Consider the following 25,583-nt stretch of genomic DNA (forward strand, 5'->3'; position numbering starts at 1 on the left):
TCCTTTCGTGACTCGTCATGTTTAAGGATTCAAAAAAACACACAATAGGGTTTTGGAATTAACTAAGAAGAAGGATGCTAGTTAGATAAAGATTCCTGACATGTATTCGTTGACTGTGGGTGTATATTGACTTTGAAAGAGTCCGATCATTTTTGAAAGCATGCAGGCTCGTGGAGGAGAATATCGTTAGCATATCTTCATGGCGAGAAAAACTTGTATGAGCCTGGATCGTATTAATTATAACTATGGGTTCTACAGGCTTGTTTACGGGGATTCATGGAGACTAGCTAGCTGGTGCAACTTCGGGGCTCTCTTTTGGAGTGTGAAAAGTGAGTTTTATTTAGAAATGCTTCGAGGTATTATTTTTTATGTTTTAAAATATTTATTTTTTATATTAATATATTAAAATGATACAAAAATATTAGAAATACTAATTTAAAACTAAAAAAAATCAAAATCCAATATAACCGCAATGCCAGCCTTTATCTCCCTCGTATAAGCCATGTCATTCGTTGTCGGTCATTGTTGAGGGTGACCGGTTGACAGGCAATCACAACCAATCAAACCACCTAGATTTTCATGGCTAAGATTGCCTTGCAATTTTGATTGAAATTACATCAACTCAAATTATTATTTTTATTATTATTATTATTATTATTATTATTATTATTTCATGAAATTGATTGACATGATGTCCATGGTAACTAATGAATATTCAACATGGACAACAATCAATTGCTATGAAATCTTGATTAACATGTTACTTCAAGATCCGGCAACTCAAGCTGTAAAGCAATGTACAGTGAACCCAAAAAAAAAAAAAAAGGGAAAAATTCTGGCCTCACATGGATTACTTGGAGGTGAGCGCTGGGGTAAAGATTTGTCAATTCAATTTTTTTTTCTGATTTTTTTTTTCAAATTCTCCAGCCCGAATTAACTTTTTGATTCTCCGAATTATATTTTAAAAAATATAAAAAAATGAATTTTCAAAATAATCCGAAATCTCTTTTTATTTCACTGTATTTTCTTTCTTTTCCAATCTAGTAACAAATTACTTTTATATATATATATATTAAAAAAATTATTACAGGTAATTCGGGTTTTCCGAGATTATTTCGAAGAAATGCCCAAATTTCTATTTTCCAAAGGATTTTAAATAATGCTCATCCCTGCATAGATTCTCATTCTCCAAGTAAAAGTTGTGGGAAGCCACATTGTTACGACAAGCTTGTGTAAGGCCCGCAACTTTGCTTGGCCGGCCCAAGCCCGTTTGGAGCTTATGCTGGACAAGTTTTCTTAGCACCGGCATCATAGTGGCCTTGTCACCTCGGTTTATACAAAATAATTATGCTTCACTTCGTAAACCCAAACATGTTTATGGGCCTCACTCGTAATGTTACTACTTAGGGCCCGTTTTCTATCATTGAAGGTTTTTTAGTTTTTTAGTTTTTAAAAAATATTTTTAAAGTTTTCAGTGAAAGAATTTTTATCATTTTGTCTGATATTTATTCCATGTGTTTTGAAAATCATTTTCAAAAATTCTCTCAGGAAAATGAGTTAGCCCAATCAAAATGCTTTTCTACTTCTTCATCGTCACCATCACTAAAATTACTTATATTATTTTTTATTATTATCATCGTTAATTTAATTATCTCTTAATCATTATTTCTTTTTATATGAAAAATAAGACAATAAAATTTTTAAATTTTCTTCATGTTCAATGTTATTATTAAAAAAACGGTGTTGAAATTAAAACATCATTTTGATTCCTCACTCTGATTCCTCCATTTTTATTTTGTATCTTCCGTTCTCAATAATTAAAGAATAAAAAATAAATGATGATGTTTAAAAAAATCAATAAAAAATTTCAAGAGTATACATAAATCATTAAATAAGAAAAATCTACTATAATCATACATAACTTGCAATCTCTTACAATCATTATTATCTTTTCCTATTAAAAAATATTTTTGTTAAAGATTAAAAGAAGCTAAAACTCCCTAGAAAATCACTATAGATGCACACTTATAATTTATAAACATTGTTTATTGGAATGGAATAGTATAGTGACGATTCTTCCCCTCCATTCATAAAGTTGAACCATAGTTTTTAAACCCGGTCCGGTCTAAGCTCCGGGTTTTGACTGGATCACCGGGTCACCCAGGTCAATTTCTATTTTTTTTAAATTCAAAACGATGTTATTTTAGTAAAAAAAAAAGTCAACGGGTTGTAACCGGGTTTTTCCGGGTCACCGGGTCAACCCACGGGGTCAGCCAGGTCACAACGAGTTTCGACTTTTCTTATTTTTCTTAAACCCGACACGGTTCCAGCCCCGGATCGACCGGATTTCAAAACTATGAGCTTGACACTAACTTTCAAGGGCATTAAAATCTTTTTACATGGATTATTTGTTATTTTTAAATTGACCGGGGACAAATATATCCTTTTCAAGGGTATTGTTATTATAGTGTCGATTAAGGGCAATTTGATATTTAACCAGGTATAAAAAATAATAAACAATTAAAATACACAATAAAACAACCATAATGCCCATAAAATAAAATAAAAATCAAACCTAAAGTCAATGGTTTTATATAAAACAATGTAAAAAGATAAATAAAAAAAACCATTAACTTCAGGTTTTTTTATATATATATATAAACATCCTAGGGGATAATTCACGTTTGGATAAATAAAAAAAATGTGGGTGCAGTTATACGACATGATACTAGGAGACGAGTAAAAGATGATTACACACTTCAGGAGACACGTGTTGTTTCCGGGAGTCCAAACATACCCTTCTACCATATTATTAGAAGCATCGTTGTGTTTTTTTTTTTGTTGGTATGACATGTGTCTCGAGTGATGATTTATTTTATTGTTGGTGCCCCCTTTTTTTTCTCTCTCCTTCCTCAAAAATCACAACTCGACCTTATTTACTATTGGTACTTCAACTTTAATCATTATTCATTTGATTTATAATTTTTAGTCTTATTTCTTTTGTAGAAGTTTTATTTGTTTTTAATTTTATCTTTCAATCATGATTTACTAAATATTAAATTCTTTATTTTAATCCCTATCATTTTGATTTTTAATCTTTTTCTTTGATTTTTTTTATAAAAGTTTTATTGATTTTTAATTTCATCATTTAGAGATAACATTTACTATGCATTATATAAAATGCTTTTTATTTGAAAAAACATGCACAACAAAATATAATAATCTTTAAACAATAATCCTGGACTATCAATCAAAAAATATCTAATTATATTCTCAATGCAATTACAACTTCCATTTTTCAACTGGGGCATACAAATAAAACATTGCTATGTTATTACCATATTAATTGCTTATATTTATTTTCTAATTAAAGAATAAATATAAAATAAATACTCTAGTTTTCTTAACACTCCATCTGTTAAACACAAAACAAATACAAGAGAGAAATCATTTCTTAATTAGTTGTTCTTTGTACTTTTTAATTGTGTATATTTTTGTTATATATTTCACTTTATTCCGAGAATATATATTTTGTTGAGTACAAGTCAAAGGATTTGTTATAAAAAGTACCATAGATATTAAATTAGATGAATAAATATTTAAGTATTGAGTTCAACAAATGGCCTGTGATTTAATGATGGAGTGGTTCGATGCTATTATTTTTTAAGATTAATAATTCAACTCTAATAATTGACATAAAATGCTAAATACTTTATAAAAAAAAAAAAAAAAAAAGTTAATAGGAGTGAAGGAGACAGCAACGATATTAGTGCTCACTTATCAAAGCCGCAGTAAGTTGAGCATACGAGAGACTAAGGCGTACGACACGTGGCAGAACGCAGACGATTCGAATTTGCGACCCTACATTTCTCCTTTCTAAAAGAATTGTAGAAAAAAAAAAACCTTGAAAAAACAAATTAAAGTTTATTCCACACACACATAAAATATTCTATATATATTTTTGGTAGCATTCCTTCATCATTATTTAATTTAAATTAGGGTAAAAATAAGGCGAGGTCGAATTTTGGATCGAGAATGGGGAGAAAGAAAGTGGAGCTAAAGCGAATCGAAAAGAAGATCTGTCGACAAATCACTTTCTCGAAGAGGCGAAATGGACTGATCAAGAAAGCACGCGACCTCTCTCTTCTCTGTGACGTCCAAGTCGCTCTCCTCGTCTTCTCCAGCAGTGGCAAGCTGTATGAATTCTCTAGCGCCGGCAGGTACTTACTTTTATTTATGTCTTTATAGCTTGCCTTGTTTCACTTCTCTGCTAGCTTTCTGTCTCAAAATTGATCTTCAATCTCTTAACCCGGAACGAACGCTTAGCATGAGTTGATGCTGCTACACTGCACTGTGCACATAATATCATGACGAACAGTTTTCTTCATAAAGTTCATTTTTGTTTGATAACTCATTATTGAATCTTGGATTTCATGTACTTGATTTCCTATTTGATCAGGTCTGTTTTTGTTTTCGCACAAATTCTTTTATTTCCTATTTTATTAGGTCTGTTTTTGTATTTTCACAAATAATTTATTTATTTTTGTTATTATTTCTGGGGATATTTGGTGTTTATCATTACTTCTATCTAGAACGATCCTTAATAAAATAATGATTTCTGTAGGGGATAGGTACTCTAATCTTAGATTTGTTTCTATCTACGTTTTTTATAATTTAATGTTTCTGATTATCATCATTATTATTTTTTGTTGATTTCAGTGTTGTTGTTGTTGTGATAAGTACGAGTATGTTCGATAGTTTGACATGACGATTAACACGTTTATACAATAGTAGTGTTGAGCTGTTTAGCCGGTAGTGATGTATTGTTTTTGCTTGGAAATATATTTAAGTAATATATTTTTTTATTTTTAAAAATTTATATTAATATATCAAAATAATTTTAAAAAAATATAAATTAATTTAAAATAAAAAAATTAATTTTTTTAAATTACGGTGACATCACAAAAACAAACCTAACCTACATTTATTTTCTCAAAGCAGCTTTTTGCTGATGCTGTCATAGCTAGCATGTGATTTTATCTTTTATTTCTCTAGGAGGAAAATACTTTTGTGTCGGTAAATATTTGGAAGTGTGTTGAAATCATGGTAGAGTGACTTTTTAAAAAATGTGTCTTTAAAAAATTAATAATTTAATATTTTTTAGCATTTTTTCAATAATTTTGATATATTTATATCAAAAATAAAATAAAAAATCTAATTTTTTAAATATATTTTCGAATAAAAAATATTTTAAAACATTTCAGTATATTGCCATACATATGCTGCACGCGCATTATCATCATTGGATGTTGGATGTTGGATGTCTCTACCTTTGTTCATATGACAGAATGACCACCCACACGTGTATGCTACTTGTCTAGGATGCTTTTAACTTGGTATTCCTCCTCATTTAGGTCTTATACAGGTAAGTTAAGTTCTTCCTCGGCTAGGTCTTATGTAGGTAATTCATACGATAGATTTCTTTGTAATAGCTTCGTGTAGGATTGAATTCCGCATGATGACGCAAGGAATAAACCCATTTAGCATTTAAATTAAAAGACAATGTCCTTTGGTTTATAACTAGCTTTCAGGACACAGGAGTCTGAGTATTAGTGCCAGGTGACTGCAGCTTAGTGTTGTTGCCATGCTTGCTGGCTGGCCCTAGCGTCAAGTCTGTTTTTGGACTCTTACGGTCTGGTACTAATATCCTGGCTTGAAGTTGAGCGTGAAGTATCTGCAGCTATTTTGTGCAGCACCATTAAAAACCGAGCTGATCATTTTTTCTCCAACAAAAAAATAGCCTCACCCCCTACAATCTTTGCAACTCTAGATGTCAAGGACAGCCCTATTATTATGCCTCCTTAACCCATAATGCTTTTAGCAAAAAACAAACCTAAACAGTACAGTTCATAGTGAAAACACTCACAGTTTACAGTAATTCGCGCTATTGTACTGAACAGTGCAATCCACAGTGAAAGCATTTACAGTCCACGATAACTCAGCCTACAGTAAAACACTGATCCCTTTTAGTTATAGTTAATTAGCTACTCGATTACATTATTGTGTTCTTTTTTTCCATTTAGTTACTTTATTTAAAAAATGAGTTATATGATATTACTATGACGCTGCTTATTTAAAAAATTTTTATAGCGTTTGGTTATTGTCTAGTAACAGAAACAATATAAATAATTAGAATAGAAAAACATATCTTGATGTCCTCCATATTTTAAAATAATAAAAAATTATTTCAAAATTATCTAAAAATATTTATTTTCATGTTTTTATATTTGTTTTTTATGTCATGAGACACTAATCCAACAATATCTTATATTTCCCTTAATTGTTCATATGGTAAACTAAGAAGAGAGATGAATGAGTATATATGGATGCATGTTCATATAAGGAAATATTAGGAACTTCCACAATTTGACACATATATGTATGCATATATTTACTCAATTTAATTATTAAATGATGTGCACAATATTAGTTTTATCTAAATGATGTGAATACTGAAGTCTAAAGCTAACACATTTTAACAATCCTCTCATTTAAATAAACGTGATGCTTGAGCTATCAAAAACATGTTTGTTTTTATTTATATTTTAAAAGTATTTTAAAAAAAATTAATTTTTTTATATTTTAAATCAATATTTTTTATGTGTTTAGATTATTTTCATACGTTGACTTTAAAAAAATAAAAAAAAATTATTTTAATATATTTTTAAATAAAAAACATTTTAAAAAATAACCATACTCCCAATATCTTCTAAAAGCATTTAACTAAAAATTTTCATTAAATGATGTGTAATACGCTAGCATTACTCGATTAAAAAAAATCCTTGATAATAACGTGTCTTCAGTTAACAGAATTTAATAAATTACACTCAAGTATAGCTAGCATTACTCATGCCAGCACTGTGTCTAGCGTACTCCCTTCAAACAAAAATAATAGGAAAAGGAAAAACTAACCTTAAACTACCATGTTTGTCCCAATTAGGTCTCCCACCTATCAATATGATCTACAATTAACAATCTATTAAATAGGTACATAAGGTCACTCTTTTTAAGCCAAATTTAGGCCCAAAACATGGGATAAAAAGATTATTTTCATTCTAAAAGCTCATTTATGTGACTTGAGGTAAATTTTCTCAAATGTATAACTTTATTATCAAAATTTTGAGGGGAAAAAAAAGAAATATTAAGAATCCAAATCTTGCACCAAAATTGAATGAAAGATTAACCCTTTGTGCCTATTAAACCTGCCCTTGACTAGGTGGGAGACTTAATTAAGATAATCGAAAGGGGAGTGCCTAATATTACTACGTGTAACGTTATTAGAGTAAATACTGATCACCATATATATACACCTTCCCGCCTGAAGAAGTTACAAATTGTGACAATCAAATAGATGAAAGATAACCATTTGAATGGTATGCTAGCAAGCATTCTTACAATTAAATAAGATGTCAAAATTATGCTTCAATTATACAGAAGTTACTGCATTTGTTATGAACAATTTGACAATTTATCGTAAAATGTTATGACAACAACTCAATGCATGGTTCCATCCAAAAGAAATTGTCCAAGAAGTCTGAATCTCTATTCTAGATCATCAAATAATGTACAATTATAAAAGGAATTCTGATAAATGGCTCGACAGCAATGAAATTTTGGTTATATTGATGAATCCTCAAGTTTTACAAGATTTAGTTAATAAATTAAAATATTATAGAATGTAATTGCAATATCATAAACAATGATAAGAAGGTGATACAATCTCAAAACTTTATGATAAGTAATACTATTTTATCAAATATTCTATCCAAAACCACTTCTAAAAAAAACTTGGGCATTGAATGAAGATCCTATTACGGAATTACATAAAATCAAATGGTTGGAATTTTTAAGAAATGATTTTGGATTATTTGTTTTTTGTACGATCTCAATATTTTCTTTAATCAAAATTCAATATTAAATCTCTTATAGGTCGCGTAGATAAAAATAAAAATATCCTAAACAAAGTTGAAAAAAATAATAAAAAAGAGCTTTAAACTAAATAGAAAAAATAATCCCAAATCAATTAGGATAATATGACAAATATTGAAAAATAACTTTTAAGCCTTACTGATCTCGAATGGCTATGAAATTTTAACCCTATAAAAAACAAGACTTCTAAAATATCCTACCAAAATTTCAGTATGATCCAATGACTAAATCAAAATTTATGCCCATTAACATAAGGTTACGTGTTGGGAAAAAAATCTTTTGCATTAGTCTCATCGGGTTGGAGAGAACTTGTTCTTAAATTTAATTACTCTTGCTTCAATCTAATGGTTGTCCAATCAAAAGATTTCAATCTTTATATTCTAAGACTTTTAAAATCATAACTTTATATTCTAAGACTTTTAATATCAATCTTAGTGCTATGTTAAAGACTATGCATGTGTAACAACCTTCTCAAAATCTAACTCAATTAGAGACCTAATACTACAAAAACCAAACAATCTCTTATGTATTTTTTATATCATCACTAATAAGATGTGTGATGATTTCTCTATTAGAAGAACTTTTGAATATTTGCTTCACAACTCTTTTTTGAAGTTCCAAAACATTAACTTTTATCCTATCAATTCTAAAATTCTTCTCAGCATGTGTGAAGTGTATTCTCCACAATATACTTCATCAAAACTCACATTTAAAACCACATCTAGATTTGTTCCTTTCTTTCCCTATTAAGATTAAAATATTTGCTTGTTAGCATGAATATCTTTTGCATATTCAAAGTCATCACATACCAAGTTTCTGTATCAAAATCATCTTCTTGCACACCATCCACCTCTTTCTCATTGAATTTTAGTGTTTGATTTCAATCCATAAAAAAAAACTAGAATCATTAAAAAAAATTGATTCTAGTTTCAACATCATATTCATCCTTTTTAAAAAGTTGATTTCTCTAACGCTTTCAAAATTGATCATGGATTCATGATTAATACACTTTTCATGATCCTTCATGTTTTTCTTCTTCATCGATGTTAATTGACAATATAATTCTTCAACTTGCCTTTGCAACTTTATCACCGTTAACTTACAAGTCAATTTTGCAATCTGTCTTTACATATCTTCTATCATCAATTCCTTAACATCTTTTTTTCAAGAAAGAATCACATCTTTTTCTATATAAGCACGTCATTTTCTATGACCACCTCTTCTCATTACGGTTATTCAACAACACACAATACATAATTATCAAGAATTGTTACGCTCTTATATCAATTGATGCAGACAAAAATACAATACGTGAAGACAACAAGCAAGAAAAAGGACATAATGGTTGTTGATAAAGGTTTTCATACAATAACCCTAATTCATGCTTTATTACCAAATAATTATCTATAATTTAGTCTGCTTCTCTACCACATAATTATCTATAATATAGTCTGTTTTTCTAAGAGGTTTGCTTTTCCTTATCAAACTCCTTTAAGTTAAAAAGATCTCTTCATTAAACTTAAGCAGGAGCATTGTCCATTGATTATTGGTCGGTCAACAAGCTAACCTAACCATCAAGAATAAGTATCCACTTTGATTGCATACTACCTATTACATGCCATTAGTGATAGTTAGACGATGAAAAATTAACTCAAAAACTATATTCCAATATGGTATCTCGTCATGAAAAACCAACCAAATTCCCCACTACACTCCTTTCTAGCAAGACTACTTCTATGGTCCTTTTCATGCACTGTTCTAAGCCTAACCAATTCATAAACGGTTCCAAAGTTTGCAAACGTCATAACATTGAAGAGAAGGTGTTCAACATATTCTATTTCATTAGCACCAAGGGGACATATAGCTTGCTCTAAGTTAATGACATGTCTACATGCAAGAAACTCCCTTGTGCAAATTCTGCCTTGAAGTACTAAGAACCGCAAGAAAATCTCAATCTTCGGTGGTGCTTTTCCTTTCCATAGTATCTTTGATGAGATGGAAGACATACCCGGGTACTCAATTCTGTCAAAGAAGATGTTGCAATATTTCATGGTGTATTCTCCATTTCTTTCAGATTCCCAACGTTTTGAATCGACTGTGTGATGCTTTAGTTTTACTCCATCTAACAGTGCAAGAAGATGATCATTAACTTGTTCCAACTTTGAATGCCTTAAGTGCCTCTTCCAAAATAGATTCAAATCACCCATATGTGCAATCCTTGCTGTTGGCATTGTTGTGTGGTTAAAAAGTTGAGGAAATTGTTGTCTTAGAGTTCTGTTTTTCAGCCAACGATATATCTGTCCAAAACCAAAAATCTTTTCCATTGCCCACTTTGTAACAGCAACGGTTTTTCAAAGTTGTGGAAACTTGATATCCGGTGTTAATAAAGGAGTATTATACCTTTGCCACATTTCTGATAATGGAAGATTAAAGATTGGAAGCCTATTCTCAATAAAAAGCGATACTTCTTAATAATACGAGTAATAGTATCCCGCCATCCTCCATTATTTTGACCTCCACTACAAAGTTGAGAATGCAAACTCAATTATCAAACTTCTTGTAAGTTAAAAAGATTTCTTCATTAAACTTAAGCGGGAGCATTGTCCATTATTGATTATCGGCCGCTCAACAACGTGAATAAGTAAGTATCCATTTTGATTACAGACTGCCTCTAACATGCCATTAGTGTTAAGTTTAATTAATAACTATTCCCTGAGTCTCCATAAAGTGTACTTTCCTCGCAGAAGTCTGTTTTATTGATCAAAAACTCCTTTTGAACTTGCAGTTTGGTGAGAACCACCAAAAATAAAATCTTAAACTTATTCCATTAGTCAGTAAAATCTTGTCCCTTTACAACGATTATTTTTGGGTATTAATTTTTAACTATGATCTCGATATCCATCTTTCAATATGTGCAGTGAAGAATTTTTTCATCCTTACTTAACATCTAATATCACTGCTTTAATTATAGATATTTATTTTTGTTGAGGCAAGTATAAAATTAGGAATCGCTCAAATATTGTTATTTAACACGTGATCCAAATTCTTCTTCTTCTTTTTTTGTATTTTTTGTGCACTAAGAAATGAACATTGTGTGAGGTTTGTAAGTGAGCCTGTTGGCCGATCTTACTCCGACAGAAGAAGTCTCCTCTTTAGTTTTTGGTGCGGCCTTTTCAAAGCATATTTAAGTTTTATGGTGTGGTTTCTTTAAGAAGAATTTTGCAGGTCGTAAACAGACATTTTTTTTTGGCTGCTGTGACAGACAGCTATATTTCTTGTTCTTTAATTCTGTAATAGTTATCTAGAATCTTTTGGGTGTTTTGTGGTGTTTATTTAGTTGTTTTTAAGAAGCTCTTTAACCAAGATTTTTTGGAGAATCGCATGTTACGTAGTGCACATCTCATATCTCATATATAGTGTTGTTCAAAGACTTTTGGGTTTATGTAGGGCTTGTGTCTATAAATGTGCGAGATATATTCTAAGAGGTTTATTGAAGATTGCATTCATTTTCTACCATATGATATAGACAATGTTGAACAACGCTGATTTGCGTGTGCTCCTTATTTTTGTATTTTGTGGATTTTCATTCTAATCCCATCAATTCTACTATTCAGTTTGGCCAAAATCCTGAAACGTCATGGGAGTTATTTCGAAGAGAAAACTGCATTGTCTAATGGTGCTAATGATGCGGAGGTAAGCAATTACTTTTGTCTGGCTAAAACATGTAGAGAATAATGTTTAAATAATGGAAAAGCTGATTAAAAAAGTACACTGTAGCTCATTCTTTTCATATCGTAATCTTCTTTCGTATTTGCTTAGTTTTTATCGTGTAATTCGAAACTAGGTATGACTGTGCACATTTCCTATTTCATCTGCAGCTATATCATGGTAAATATGAAAAAAAAATCAAGTCGTTTGCAGAGCTGTTGCAAACAGTACAAAGGTAACTTGTACAGCTTCCTGTATACCTATGCTAAATGTTATGGATATCAATGCATGCTATCTATTCAGATACGTATATATATAGTATCCACAGGCAAGTTGGGAATTCAAACTTCGAGGAGCTGACCTTAAGCGACCTAGAACAAACGGAGATGCAACTTGATGCTGCACTGAGACGTACGAGAGCTAGAAAGGTCATTCGTGTCTCTGTCTTTTTTCTTTGAAGAGCCATTATATGGTGCATCATGGACCAAATTGCTCCAAAAAAATAAACAAAAGAAACATTCCTCCAACATAACTTGCCGAGGGTTTGATATCTTGATATATATAAAAATGCTTTGCACCTTCTTAATTTTATTGACACTTCGGAGCTATTATGCCGTGCATTTCTTGCATAGACAACCTAACTCCAAGTAAACTTGGAAAAGATCTCAGCAACATGTCTGCGTCTCTTCATTTAAGCACCTTCTTGGCTATTGATCAATAATTCCACTAACTGGCACACTTCACAGGCCCATGGTAGTCAAGTACTTGCTTGTGATTTGTGTATTAGGAACACGAAATCAAGGTTGGTTTTCAATGCTGCTAGATACCAAACAATTCCATGTTTGGCTACACATGTGGACTTCTGTCCGAGATTCACATGGGACATGTGGCTGTAATGGTTTGCATTTAGCTGGAGGGGTAGTCAGGATGCCCACTTGCTGAAAGAAAAATAAAGAAATAAATAAAAAGCCTGTATTCCAAGACATTCCTGAACTTGTTAGTGTGGTCTCATAATTAGCTGACTTAAGAGGAAGAACTAGATGCTTAGCCTTGATGAGCAACTTATCTATTTCATGATTACCTTTAGTTATCGTTGGGGGTTTCTCCTTCAATTAAGGTCTTTAGGTGGCAAATATTCATTTGAACATAAGAAAGTTGCCATCGCTCTATGCTTTTTGAACTTTCACTCTGCATTTTGTAATTTCATTTGATTTGTGTTTGTTTCAGACGGAACTGATGTTGGAAACAATTAATGCCCTCAATGACAAGGTATGGAGCTTATTTCATTATCAAACATTACTTTGCAACTATCAATATTCTGTCATCCATCACTCTATTTAAGTTTCGAGGAAAAAGAAAAGGAAAAGAAAAGTTGATCTTTATCAAGATCTTTATGAAATTATTCCAATAGTTCCCCTAGACTATATATACCCTTTTTATATGATCAAGCTTCGATGCTTATTTACTAGCTAGATTTAAAAAAATTTCCACCCTAGTTTGTAAAAACACGGGATTGTAATCACTGGATTACAACTAGTCAACCTGCGTATATACAGCTGGCTGCTTGAACGGGTAGAAAGGAACGGCTGGTTTGTCCATCACATACCGCAGACTTTATTCTAATAGTTCCACACTAGCAGCATCCATGCTTTCACCATCGTTCCTTTAAAATCTGCGTTTTCATTTGCAACCAATGCATGGATGCTTCTTTGAGAACCAGACCTCATCACTTCAGATGCTCAATTTTGCTCTAGCAGGTCTTTAGGCCTTAACAGCATGGTGTAAAGATGATCCTCGATACAACTTCCAGGTTTTATTTTCATCCAAACACCTTGACTGGGCAAACACTTGCATGATCTTTAATGCTTTTGAAAAGGCTAGCTGCTAGCCGAGAAAACCTATTGCCCTGCACATCCTACCGGCTAATCTCTAGCATGCAAAAATACTCACATAGATGATAAGATGAGGATTTGAAAAAAAAATATATATTAGCAAGAATGGTGCGACTTGGAACTTCCTGCAAATCTCTTAAAAGCTGTTACATTCAGATGTCTCAATCAATTGATGATGTTCCAAGCCTGCATCTAATATTTGTTTGTGTATGCTGTAATTGTCATCTAAAAAAGTTTGCTCTGCCTCTTGCGGTATGTTGCAAGATGGCATGCTACCCAGTAAAGAACTCAGAAATGAAACCTGGAATGCTTCTAAACAGACATCGGAGAACTATATATCTCGTCCAATCATCTGTTTCACTTCCAACGAATGTCTAGGATAATATTATGTGCGAGATAATCTAGTTTGGGCCTTGGTTGTCTCTAAATTATCACATCTTAAAAGGCTGGGTCGAGCTACTGTGCTTTTCTTACGCCCTTCTCCTCAGGAAGGGTATCAGATAAATCAGAAGTAAAACTCGAACGAGGGCAGGTAATTAACTAATATCATGAAGAACTGGAACAATAAATTATACATTTGAAGTAGATATGAATGTCATTAGGACTCTGTTATCTGACTGCATTTTTGTCTTGGTAGAAACATGTGCTGCTTGCTTCGCACAGTATTTCTCTTCCAGCATGTCTTTGTACGCCTGTTTGTGCATGGGTGTAATGCACACGTGTCATTCAACATGAATAGCTGTGTTAGAATTAGGGGTGGTGTCGGTGCCGCATTCCATTTTTACGGAGAGAAATATATATAAACGAGTTAGCTAGCTAGGGTGAGAATGTATAAGGCCATTACACATCACGTGGACTGCTAATCTCTCCATCCATAATTAGATGTTGATTTTGCTAAAACATAACTTTTGCTCTCAACAGGAAAAGACACTAAGGGAGGAAAATCAACGTCTACAGACGCAGGTGAGCATAAGAATGAATAATCTTAGGATGTCACCGTACGTGTTAAGCACATTCTTCAAGTTTTTTTACAAGGCAAACTGGATGTTGTCGACATGACTATCTTACATGTAGGTTGTAGCCATGAACAATGACAATGAGACTAATGGCATGATGTCTGGATCTTTTGAACCACTATTTGGTTTGCTTAAACAGTAGGTTTGAAGGCCGCACAGCATACAAAGTTAAACTTGATGCTGGAAGTGGTCGGAATGGCAGAAAATCTGGCAATCGCCTGCATGATCTTAAATGCACATGCGTTAGCAAAAGATATGTACCTTCATTATATTGTTCTTGTATTTCCATTGCAGCTTCTCTCTTCAGGGAAATGTTGAGTGAGTGTGTAAAGTTTCCTCCTCACCTCCGAAGTCTCTCAGACGCTTATCACCACTGTGTCTCCTATCATATATAGGGGTACTCTTCATTTCTTTTTCTGCATGTTATGAGGATCGGATGCGCAACGTTCTATTGTTGAATTCTGTAATGACATTAAATATATAAATATGAAAAGCTTGTGGTAAATATTCATTTGGAAACACGCAGAAAATGAACGTCTTTGAGAGAAATGTGACATTCATTTTTTCGGCACTAAAAATTCATGCGTGTATTAAATCAATCACCTGGTAAGGCCTTCAAGGGTAAAAGCTTGTTAGGGTTAATCTTGAACAATGAGATTAAGGGACAAGGATCACCTGGTAAGGCCTTCAAGTTGTTTGTGGACCTAATTGAGCATTCCCGTACAAGTTAAAAACTTATGCGAGGTCATTCCAGTATTGTATTTACTCTAAAGTTTTAGGGTTTTTCACAAACAAAATAATATTTTAATTTTTTGAAAAAATAAAGTTAGAATAAGAAAAATATAATTAGAATTTCCTATTCGAGTGCTATTTTTCAAAAACAAAAACTAATAAGATTTAAAGCCTTTTATTGTACATTCCATTATACACACAAACATAATTATATTATGGATCAGCATAATACAATTTTTTTTATCATATATTTTTTTCTTTCAACTTTATCCTTTCACGATGATTTTATTTGAGATTGATCTTGATAGTTTGTTTTAATGGCCTTAATGCAAGGTTATCATGGAGTAAAAAAAACATCTTGCCATTGAGTTATCACTCGATTTTGCAAATAAAAAATGCTTGGATTTTTGTTTTCCATATGATTGAAATTGAGGGACTTACAATTGAGAATCAACAAAAAACTCCGGCCCTTTTCGTTCATAGAGGGAAAGAAAAAAATTCCAGGCGTGGGAATCGAGTGGAGGAGATATAAAAAAAAGTAAAAGGAAAAGAAAGAGAAAAATATTTGGTTGTTGGACCCATACTAAAGCTCTGTCTTTTCCACATGCCATCTTGGAAGGATATTATCGCCACGACGATTTCAACATTATTAAGAAAGGCTATCATCAGAGCTTGGAGAAAGTTGCACACGCCTCCCAAATGAAACTTTCTTCCTGACACGTTGACGCGTGAATTACATGTGCTGAATAAAAATAATAATTTAGTTCTAAATTCTTTGTGTAATCTTCAATTTAATCTCAAATTTCATTCTACCCAATCCCAATAAAAGCTGGAAAAGCAAAACTTTTAATTTTTTGTTGTTTCTCCTTTTAAAATCACAATCACAACGTTTATCTATTGATAGATAAATAAAAAAGGATTTAGCTTAAATTTATGGTTAAGAGAGTGATTGGATATTCATTAATAACTAATAGCATTATATCCAAAATCAAAGATATTCTTATAATTTTTTTTTATGAATCATAGATTTTATAACAATATAATTAATGGTTAGAAATAAGCATGAATTATTTAGATGGAAAACCAAGATTTTTAAAAATAAAATAATAGAACACCAAGGAATAACTAATAGTAAATCATTAGTTATTACTTAAGTAACATCAAATTTTTCTACATGGAGTGGTTTGATTATTTTGAAATGAAAAAAAAAAAAAAAAAAACCTTAAATGAGAAGACCTTAAGTAACATAAAAAAAAAAGACCTTAAATGGAAAGATACGAACAAATATTTTCTTGAAAATAATAAAATATCAATTATTCTTCTTACTGTATACTTATAACTAATTATACAGTCATATCGTATCAACTAAGGGTCTTTCTTGTACTTTTATGGATCGAAGTTGGAAAACGAAAACAAGGAAAACAAAAACAGGTAAAAACCTCTTGCATCAAAAGGAGCAGAAGCCGCAACACGGAGAGGAGAGGCCCTGCAAGCACGCATAACACGTGGCAGAAGGGAGATGACTCGAATTTATGACGACATATGGAAGACCCACTACTCAATTCCTGCCGGTAAAAATGTTAACATTCATTCCTTTTCCTCTTCTTTTTTATCCATTTATACTCGGTTGTGATAGAAGTAGAGCACTTGCTTTATTTGCCTTCATCTGAGGAAAGGATAAAATTCAAAATTAGGAAAAAATTAGGTCACAGATTTAGGATCGATCGAGTCAGCTTTCTTGCTTGCCTGCTTGCTAGCTGACGAGAGGATGGGCCGTAAGAAAGTGGAGCTAAAACGAATTGAAAACAAGAGCAGTCGCCAAGTTACTTTCTCAAAGAGGCGAAATGGATTGTTCAAGAAAGCTCGTGAACTCTCCGTTCTTTGTGACGTACAAGTCGCCATCCTTGTCTTTTCAAGTTGCGACAAGCTTTATGAATTCTCTAGCGTTGGCAGGTACCCAACTCTTTTTATTTTTTAGGTTAAAACCTCGTTCTCAGGTCCCTTGATTACCAACAGAAGCATTGTTTTGTTCTTGCACATAAATCGCTTGTTGATTTCTTTGGTTTGTCAATTTTCTAGGGATTTGGTGCTTATCGTTGCTTATACGCGAGCAGTCATGGCTCGCACATGTTGTGATCTTTTGTTTCTTTGAAAGGAAAAGCCTTTAGTGTATGTGTATTATTTGCTGCATGCGTGTTCATCCATCCATACAAAATATAAAGACACGAAACTTTCTGTTGAACAATCGAACAAAACTTGTTGACAATCCTATACATTTAAATGCTTAACTTAGTCTTTTCGTTAGGATTCTGTCATCGATTTCAAACTCATCTCTGTATTAATAATTTGTTTAATTACATGATGTTTATATATAATTTTCTCTTAATTACGACAAATAATTAACTACCATGCAATTGCTAAGCTAGATAGTTATAACATGGATAAACAAATTTCGCGTAATGAGGATGAGCATTTAATTAACCTATATGTAATGATGACATCTAACCTATACACAGTTAGGGGAAAAAAAAACACTCACGCTCATGTGCTAATCTTCAAAGATGTCAATGGTCAATCGGTTATCAATTCAGTTATTAACCCTCTGTCAGCTAAAACATTAATTATAAAATATATAATATTAAAAAAGTCAAATAGAATTTGCACATGAAAGTATTCTTAAATCATATAAAATATTCATTTCTGATGATAACCACCATTTTAGTTGTTCAAATATAAAGTAACTCTCTACGTCATAATGAAAACCATAATCATAATCAAAACTACGTCAATTATTAACTACAACTGAACCAACCATAATATACGTGGCCAGTCAGTTCTCTTTTTATTAAATCTAGAATAATATGTTTGGAACCCTATAATTAAATTGAATTAAGAGATTTTAATGAAATAACATGTTTGGAATACTATTAAATATTAAGAATTGAATTTTAAATGGAATTCAATCTTTAAAAATACATACTACAAGTAAATCAAAGATCAACCCATCTGATTTACAATTCCAAAGAGAAAAAATTTAATATGAAAACTAACTTTCTTAAAATACCTATCTAGCTTTTTTTTTAAAAAAAAAGATTTTTGAAGAACTAAAGTAAATTAGGTAATGAGAGTAATATAAAAAGTAAAATGAATTGAATTCGATCTTTTTCAAATACATGAATTCAACTTATTCATCAATTAAATTCAAACCAAACATTATATTAATACTTGAATTCAATTACAATAGAGAGTTGATTCAAACAACCTAGAAATGTACTATCTTTGTCCCAAATATAAACCCAGACTTATTTTATAAAACAATTGGATTTGTTTTAAAATCTTAATTAAATTATGATACCATTACTCAAATATACATGGCATAAGAAAATCTTCTCACTTGTACTCTTATGGGCATGGAAGTTGTAAAACTTGGTTCACGTTACAGCATTATTTTGGTATACGAGTTCAATTTTCATTCTATAAAAAATTTGACTATCCACTTGGATAAAATCTTGAAAAAATTTCCATAGAAAATTTATTCACGAGTTACTATTTTAGGCCAGGATATATGAGTTTGATATGGTTCTTATGTCTAGATTTACTGGTTGAGTTTGATCAATGATTAAAAGTTTTCTTGAAAAAATAAGTTTTTTATAGAATAAAAGACTCTTCGCTACTTAAATTAGTAGATATATGCATAAGAAAATTGAAAACAAATATAAGTGTAGAAAAATGTTGAATTTGAAACATGTTTTGTTTACTTGGTGACGAATGTATTTATAGATCTTGGTCATATTAGATTACCTCGTGAGTTGCATAAAAATTCATTAGTGAAAATACTGTGTTCATTATTGAATATAAACATGTTATTGGTGAAGTGATTAGTAAATATTAATGACAATAAATATTGATAAAAAAAAAGTGTTTGATTGCATTGAATGTGGTGTATATTTGTATTACCTATCATTGGCTAGAAAGATATTAGCAATCCTATGTAAAAACATGTCCTTGAAGAAAATGTTATAGAATATATCAACAAATTGTAAAAATTTTGTGCGTGTGTGGCGGTGTATAATATCGAGTTTTGACCCTTCATAACTTGAAAAACAGTACATTAAAATGTGTGTTAATAGTTGAGAATTAGTAAGATGTGTGCTAATAGCTGCCAGCCTAAACGGAGTGCCAATTTTATTTTATTTTAATGCGCAACATCACACGTCATCTTCAATTACTGGATCAATTGGATGATAACCTTAATTTCACTAACACTCTCGAATACTAACATATAAATTTCACTCCCAACTCTTGTTAAAAAGAAGACGGATTATTAGAAAAGAAAATTTAATTTCTAAAAGCTATGTTAAATCACACTTATTTCAATATTTTCTATTTATACATCATTTGACATAACACATTAACACTTTACTTAAGTATCAAAATTTTAAAAATACAATCCTGAAGGGTATATCTCAACTGGTCAGGTCCTAAATTTGCTCCCTAGAGATCAACGATTCAAGTCTCACAAACCTCAGGACCACTGAAGGTTTATATTATCGTTAACTTTAGGGCCCGTGAGATTAGTCGAAGTGCCCGCAAGCTGGTCTGGACACCCACGTTAATAAAAAAAATTAAAAATACTTAAAAATAAAATAAGAAAAACTGATTTTACTAGATTTAGAAAAGAACCAATGCACATCAAAATTTATCAAATTATTGAACTAGATCCTCTATTTTTCTTCATAAGGTCTTCTTATTTATTTTTTTATTGTTTAACATTAACTTCAAGCCATTTAAAAATTCACAAAATTTATGTTATTACTTTTGATAGACTCAACCAATATTATAAACTCTACCAATGTTATAAAAATATTAACTTAATAAAAATAAATCTTTAAAGTTCTTATCCATCTATGTATTGTTAATTTTGCTCCACGTCACATATAATTGAAAAGAGTTCTTCAAATAAAAAGATTTGTATATAGTATAACATTAATGCTATTATAATTGCATTAAAGGATATGTAAGAGCCATCAATTTCATATTAAATAAATAAAATTTAAAAAAATAATATATAAAGTTAAGAATGTATTATAAACCATAAAACTTAAAGTCTAGGTCTTTTGAATCAAATTCAAATTCAAATTCAATTATCAAATATAATAGTTAATAAGATTTGAGTAAAATTAATTTCTTCACATCTTAACACCTTATATCTTCATGCAATATAAACAGATTTTATTAAAAAATTATCTCTTTTAGAAAAAAAAATGGAGAAATATATTTATCATGATAATTATTGAGTTAGAAAAATACATTGTAGTTTTATTATGTTAAAACTTAAATGTTAGTGTCTATCATCTAATAACTTATCAAACTTATATTTTCTGCAAAATCTTTTCAAGAGTTTTAAACTATAGATATTTATTAAATATTGTAGTAAAATAACTTTGAAAAATTATTGGATTACTTATTATTATTATTTTAATATCAATGATTCTATTTATTATAAGTATGTTAATAAACTTTGGATTTAGTCAAAGCACTCAACTTTGAATTTATTATTATATTTATTCGAAGCACTCAAATTTGAATTTAGTCAGAGGAGAGTTATGTAAGCCATGTGAGAGATATAACCAGGATAATTTATAGCATATTATTTTTGTATCTAATAGTTCGATGTCATCATCTAATCAAACTAGCTTTTTAAAATAAAAATGAAAAAAAGTATTTTATAAAAAAATTGGAACTTCGTTTTTCTTTATATATATATATTTTATTTTAATCTTGGAAGTACTATATAAATTTATTACAATAACATGATACCAAAAATATCATTTCAACTTCTAAGTATACTTACTAGAGATTATCTATGTATTAAACATTGAAAGATGGTACTTCCATTTTACGTCTTGACTTTTATTTTCTATGTTTTAAAAATAGAATAAATTATCAAAATGTATATAAACTTGCTTGCCTTCAAATCAAATATCTTAATTTGACAAGTATTCATGATTTCTCATTAATTATTAATCCATAACAAGCTACATATATTAAAGATCAGAAGATATTTTTAAAATAGTTAAATCATACATGTGTGACGCTTGTAAAAAAAACTAGTAGTCATTAAATGTCCTAAGATTTTTACTTGATGTTCGACCCATCAGATCTGTGATGGACATCATGTTGTTATCTCTCGTGAAGTTCTTCACTTCGTAATAATCAGAAAGATCTTTTTTTATTACTGCTACATAATGCAGAGACCATGGGATTATTTGTTCCTAAATTCTTTAGGATGTTAACTTCTTTTTTTCTTAAAACAGAAAATTCTAGCTCCTAAGGTGGAAAGGAGGAGGATGTATGAGAGGTTATTGGTAGAGAATCATATAAATTATATCTTGAGAACTTACTTAACAATATAAGTTTTTGGGTTAAGATAGTTCTTTAACATAATATTAGAGTCTTGTAGATTAAGCGATCATGAGTTTAAATCTCACCACCCTCAATCTATTTGATAAACATTAAGCACAATGTACTATAAGTCTATGCAAGTTTCAAGCCCAAGGGGCTTTCATTTGAAAGGTTGTGTTAGAGAATTATATAAATCATATCTTTGGACCTCACCTAACAGCTTAAGCTTTTGGGTTGAGATGATTATTTGACAATCAAGGTTGTTAAAATCACGAGTTGACTCATAAAATCGTATACTTATCGTGCAAAATCACAAAGAAATGGGAAATGATAAAATCATACTAAAATCATGTAAAATCATGAAAATTTGGTAAGATTGTGATTTTACTACCAATCATGAGCCCCACAAACGCTTGTATCTATGGATTCTTTCTTCAATCAATAGTGCAAAGATGAAAGAAACATAGTTTTGCTTAAACCTTTCCTAACAAATAAAAAATTATCTATTATAGGACAAAACTTTGAAAATTCTTATTCTATAAGGATTTTTTTTTACAAACAGGAGTGACAAACCATATTTTAAAATTTGATCCACCATGTATTTATGCTTAAATACCATAGTTTTTTAAACAAGTTTACATCATTATGATTTCTCTATAAAAAATCTCATAACTTGTCTAAGATATGATTTAATAAGGAACTAGACTTCAAGATTAAAAAAAATCATACTTTGAATTGTTTGAATCATTCATTTTAGTTCATACAAAACCTACAATTCCTTATTGATTCACCTGTTGAGATTCATGGTGTGTAACAAATAATATCTAAAACTTATAAAAGTATAACAATATCTAGAAGAAAGAATAATCATATCAAAAAGTGATGTATTATTCATCAAGGCAAAAAACATCAGATAAGCTAAAACATTACAAATGATCATGCATTTAAAAGGAGCAATGGAACTGGTGTTAGCCAACATGAAAGCATAGTTATGAAAACATAATTGTTTTCAATGTTTTTTTCTTAACGTGAAGTTTTACCAACCACTCCTAACTTTTTTTTCTTGGATCTTGCATGGTGGGATTTTGTCATACAAGAACAATTATACCATATTTTTATTGATGGAATTGCTTATTTTTTGTATTAACAATGTATGAAAAAAAATTACTTATGATTTTATGATTTGTTTTTACAATCCGAATTTACATTTTATTTTTCATATCGTGTTAAAAGAGCGTTTTTAACAACCTTGGTTATAACTGCATAATGCTAATGAAAGAAATAAATTGAAAGGATTCATCTCTCTTTCATTATCACATTTTCAATCTTCCTAACATAAAAGAGAATGAAGTAAAACACACAATTTGTCTTTTGTCCTTTGTTTTCCCCTGAGGTGGTTCTTTAATGAAAGCACGTGATGGAATATAATTGTGCATGACGGACAATAGGTTGTGTGCAATAAGATTGACAAGTTTCTATTACGAGAATGAGATTACCTAGAATCTAACTCTTGACCCCTTATGATATAGGGCGTAAATGTGTGCATGGGTGGGTTGGGTTGGGTTGATTTAGACCAAAATCGACATCCAACCCAAAATAACCATTTTGTCCAATATGAAACATGACCCTATATGAAAAGATCAAACAAGTGGTTGCGAAAGAAAAGGGTTTGATGAAGAAAATTCATGATCCGTAGAATCAAAAGCTTGCAGATTAATCATCAAGCTACATGAAATTAAACTAAAAAAAGGCATCTATTAGAAACAAAAACCAATTATATCTTAACTGTTAATAAGACTAGATTTTTTTTCAAGGTGAATGATTTGATAGGTGGAAGGTTCTCTTTTTCCGAAATAGTTTTTTTGTAATCTTGAATTCATAGTGATGGGTGAATAATTTAAGTGGTACAAGGTAGGATTTTTTTATGTGGTCACTATCAAACACTTCTTTCGTAAGTGTATGGAGCCTTTGTCACATCAATATCTATAAAGGAGCGAGATATGGTTTCTTAGTTAAAATCTTCTCCTAAGTGTAGCTAAGTTTCTTAGAGCTATCAAACAATGATTTTGACTTTAATTAATGCCATGATGATCCAATCCCTTAAACCCCTCTTTTCATGGAATATAAGCACATAAGATTCCTCTTAGAAATCTTCATGATTTGAATGAAGGTTTTTTGATTGATCGTATTACATGATAAACATTTTATAAGATCTTTCTAATGTACACATCATGTTGTTGGATGAAAACATAAGAAAGTGACAGCTTAAAACTAATGATTTTTCATAATACAAAAGAATGACAAATGTTTTTATTGGTTAGGATAACATCTATTTGTTCTTCGACCAAGCAAAGTTTTGCAACGAACTAAGAAATCAAACCAAAAAATCATCTATTTGTTCATTGTCTTATGCCATCGAATTGATTATTTTGAGGTGTTGTTTTACTCACCCTGATACATTGTCATCTTGCTAGGTATAATTAAATATTATATTATTTATCTCAAGATTTGATTTTAGTTACCAAGACTCATCTTGTTCTTATACAATACAGTACAACCAGTATCCTCAAGCGTTACACGAGTCATTTTAAAAAAAAGGCAACTTCATCCAAAGATGCTAATCATGCAGAGGTATGCAATGCTTCTGTCATTTGGATTATTGGTAGTGCAAATACCGTCATAACAACAGAGAGAATTAAGAAAAAGAAAATAGATTTATGGCTTGATTTTTTGCATAGCATTATTCTTTCCTCATTTCTAAATTTATATTCCTTGTAGTATGGAACCAACTGCTAAATATATATTTCCTAAGCAGGTATATTGTGGTAAACATGCGAACTTGAAATCACTTGCAGAGCTGCTACTAATGGTTGAAAGGTTTCTCGTTCAATTTCCAGCATACTTACTTCATGTGTTAACTTAATTAAAAATGCGTAACATCTACTAACGTATGTTCTGTCACAGGAACCTTGAAGGTCCATATGCTATGGAGTTGACCTTGAGTGACCTCGTGGAACTAGAGAAACAACTGAATGCTACTCTAACACATGTCAGAGCTAGAAAGGTTAATTGTCTCTCTTTTGTGAATTCTTTTGTCCTTTGTCATTTGAAATCCGTATTGTGATGCATCGGGAACCCTCTTATTTCCACTGGACAAGTGTTATAAATATTTTAGATTGTGTTCCTCGATACTTGCACCATTTTATACTTGACAAACTCTGCATCAGGATTTGAGCTTGGTTTAGGGCGTCTTCTTCCATACCTATGATGCAGCAAAGAGAAGAGTTTTAAAGCAAAATCTAACCTTCATATAACCAGATTCTATAATACTGGATCACGCATTCCCAGATAAGTGAACTATCTCACTGTGACCTAATTTTAAAACATCCAGGGACCAACGAGAGAAACACTGACCAATTATCTAACTATCCAATAATTATTAAAATTAGGATAGAGAATAAATATAGACGTTTAATTTATTTTAGGACATGTGCTTACTCCAAAGTCATTTTCAAAATGCGTGGTCTAAGGTTCATTTATACCGAAGTCATTGTGGACACGTTTGGGTTAGGATCCCCTAACACTAAAGTCATCGTACAGGTTGCCTGGTTTCAGGTACATCACAAAGTTAGGCTTTTACTATATGATGCTTAAATATCTTGGTACAAAGTTTGCATTTCACCTTCTTCAATGAAATGTATAGTTTATAGTTCATAGTTTACAAAAGTTCTAATATCATTAGAACTATGTAATGTTTGACAATATTATTAGTGCTATGAAATATTATGAGTCCAGTTGATCACATAATCATATAAGTTCTTCTAATAGCCTCACACATTCC

General features: G+C 30.8%; 2 protein-coding genes across 12 annotated transcripts in view; both read left to right on the forward strand.

Moving 5' to 3' along the window:
• Window positions 1-3,927: 3,927 nt before the first annotated feature.
• Window positions 3,928-25,583, forward strand: part of LOC18097112 (MADS-box transcription factor 14) — a 37,100-nt gene continuing 15,444 nt past the window's right edge. Inside the window, exons 1-7 of one of the 5 annotated variants that reach the window (XM_024596796.2) lie at window positions 3,928-4,220; window positions 11,604-11,682; window positions 11,868-11,932; window positions 12,017-12,125; window positions 12,925-12,966; window positions 14,511-14,552; window positions 14,664-15,110. In XM_024596796.2, coding sequence (XP_024452564.1) covers window positions 4,036-4,220; window positions 11,604-11,682; window positions 11,868-11,932; window positions 12,017-12,125; window positions 12,925-12,966; window positions 14,511-14,552; window positions 14,664-14,747 — 606 coding nt within the window. In that variant the 5' untranslated portion in view covers window positions 3,928-4,035 and the 3' untranslated portion in view covers window positions 14,748-15,110. Of the gene's footprint in view, window positions 4,221-11,603; window positions 11,683-11,867; window positions 11,933-12,016; window positions 12,126-12,924; window positions 12,967-14,510; window positions 14,553-14,663; window positions 15,111-25,583 lie in introns of those variants that run through there. The other 4 variants (XM_024596800.2, XM_024596799.2, XM_024596798.2 and 1 more) reach the window with 4 other exon arrangements.
• LOC18097114 (MADS-box protein FLOWERING LOCUS C) overlaps window positions 16,746-25,583 on the forward strand; it is a 39,008-nt gene continuing 30,170 nt past the window's right edge. For 3 of the 7 annotated variants that reach the window (XM_024597218.2, XM_052451174.1, XM_052451173.1), the window contains exons 1-4: window positions 16,916-17,290; window positions 24,295-24,373; window positions 24,558-24,619; window positions 24,707-24,806. In XM_024597218.2, the coding sequence (XP_024452986.1) occupies window positions 17,106-17,290; window positions 24,295-24,373; window positions 24,558-24,619; window positions 24,707-24,806 (426 nt within the window). In that variant the 5' untranslated portion in view covers window positions 16,916-17,105. The other 4 variants (XM_052451175.1, XM_052451176.1, XM_052451179.1 and 1 more) reach the window with 4 other exon arrangements.

This window comes from Populus trichocarpa, chromosome 3 (genome assembly GCF_000002775.5).
Source record: "Populus trichocarpa isolate Nisqually-1 chromosome 3, P.trichocarpa_v4.1, whole genome shotgun sequence".
In the NCBI taxonomy this organism is placed as follows: domain Eukaryota; kingdom Viridiplantae; phylum Streptophyta; class Magnoliopsida; order Malpighiales; family Salicaceae; genus Populus; species Populus trichocarpa.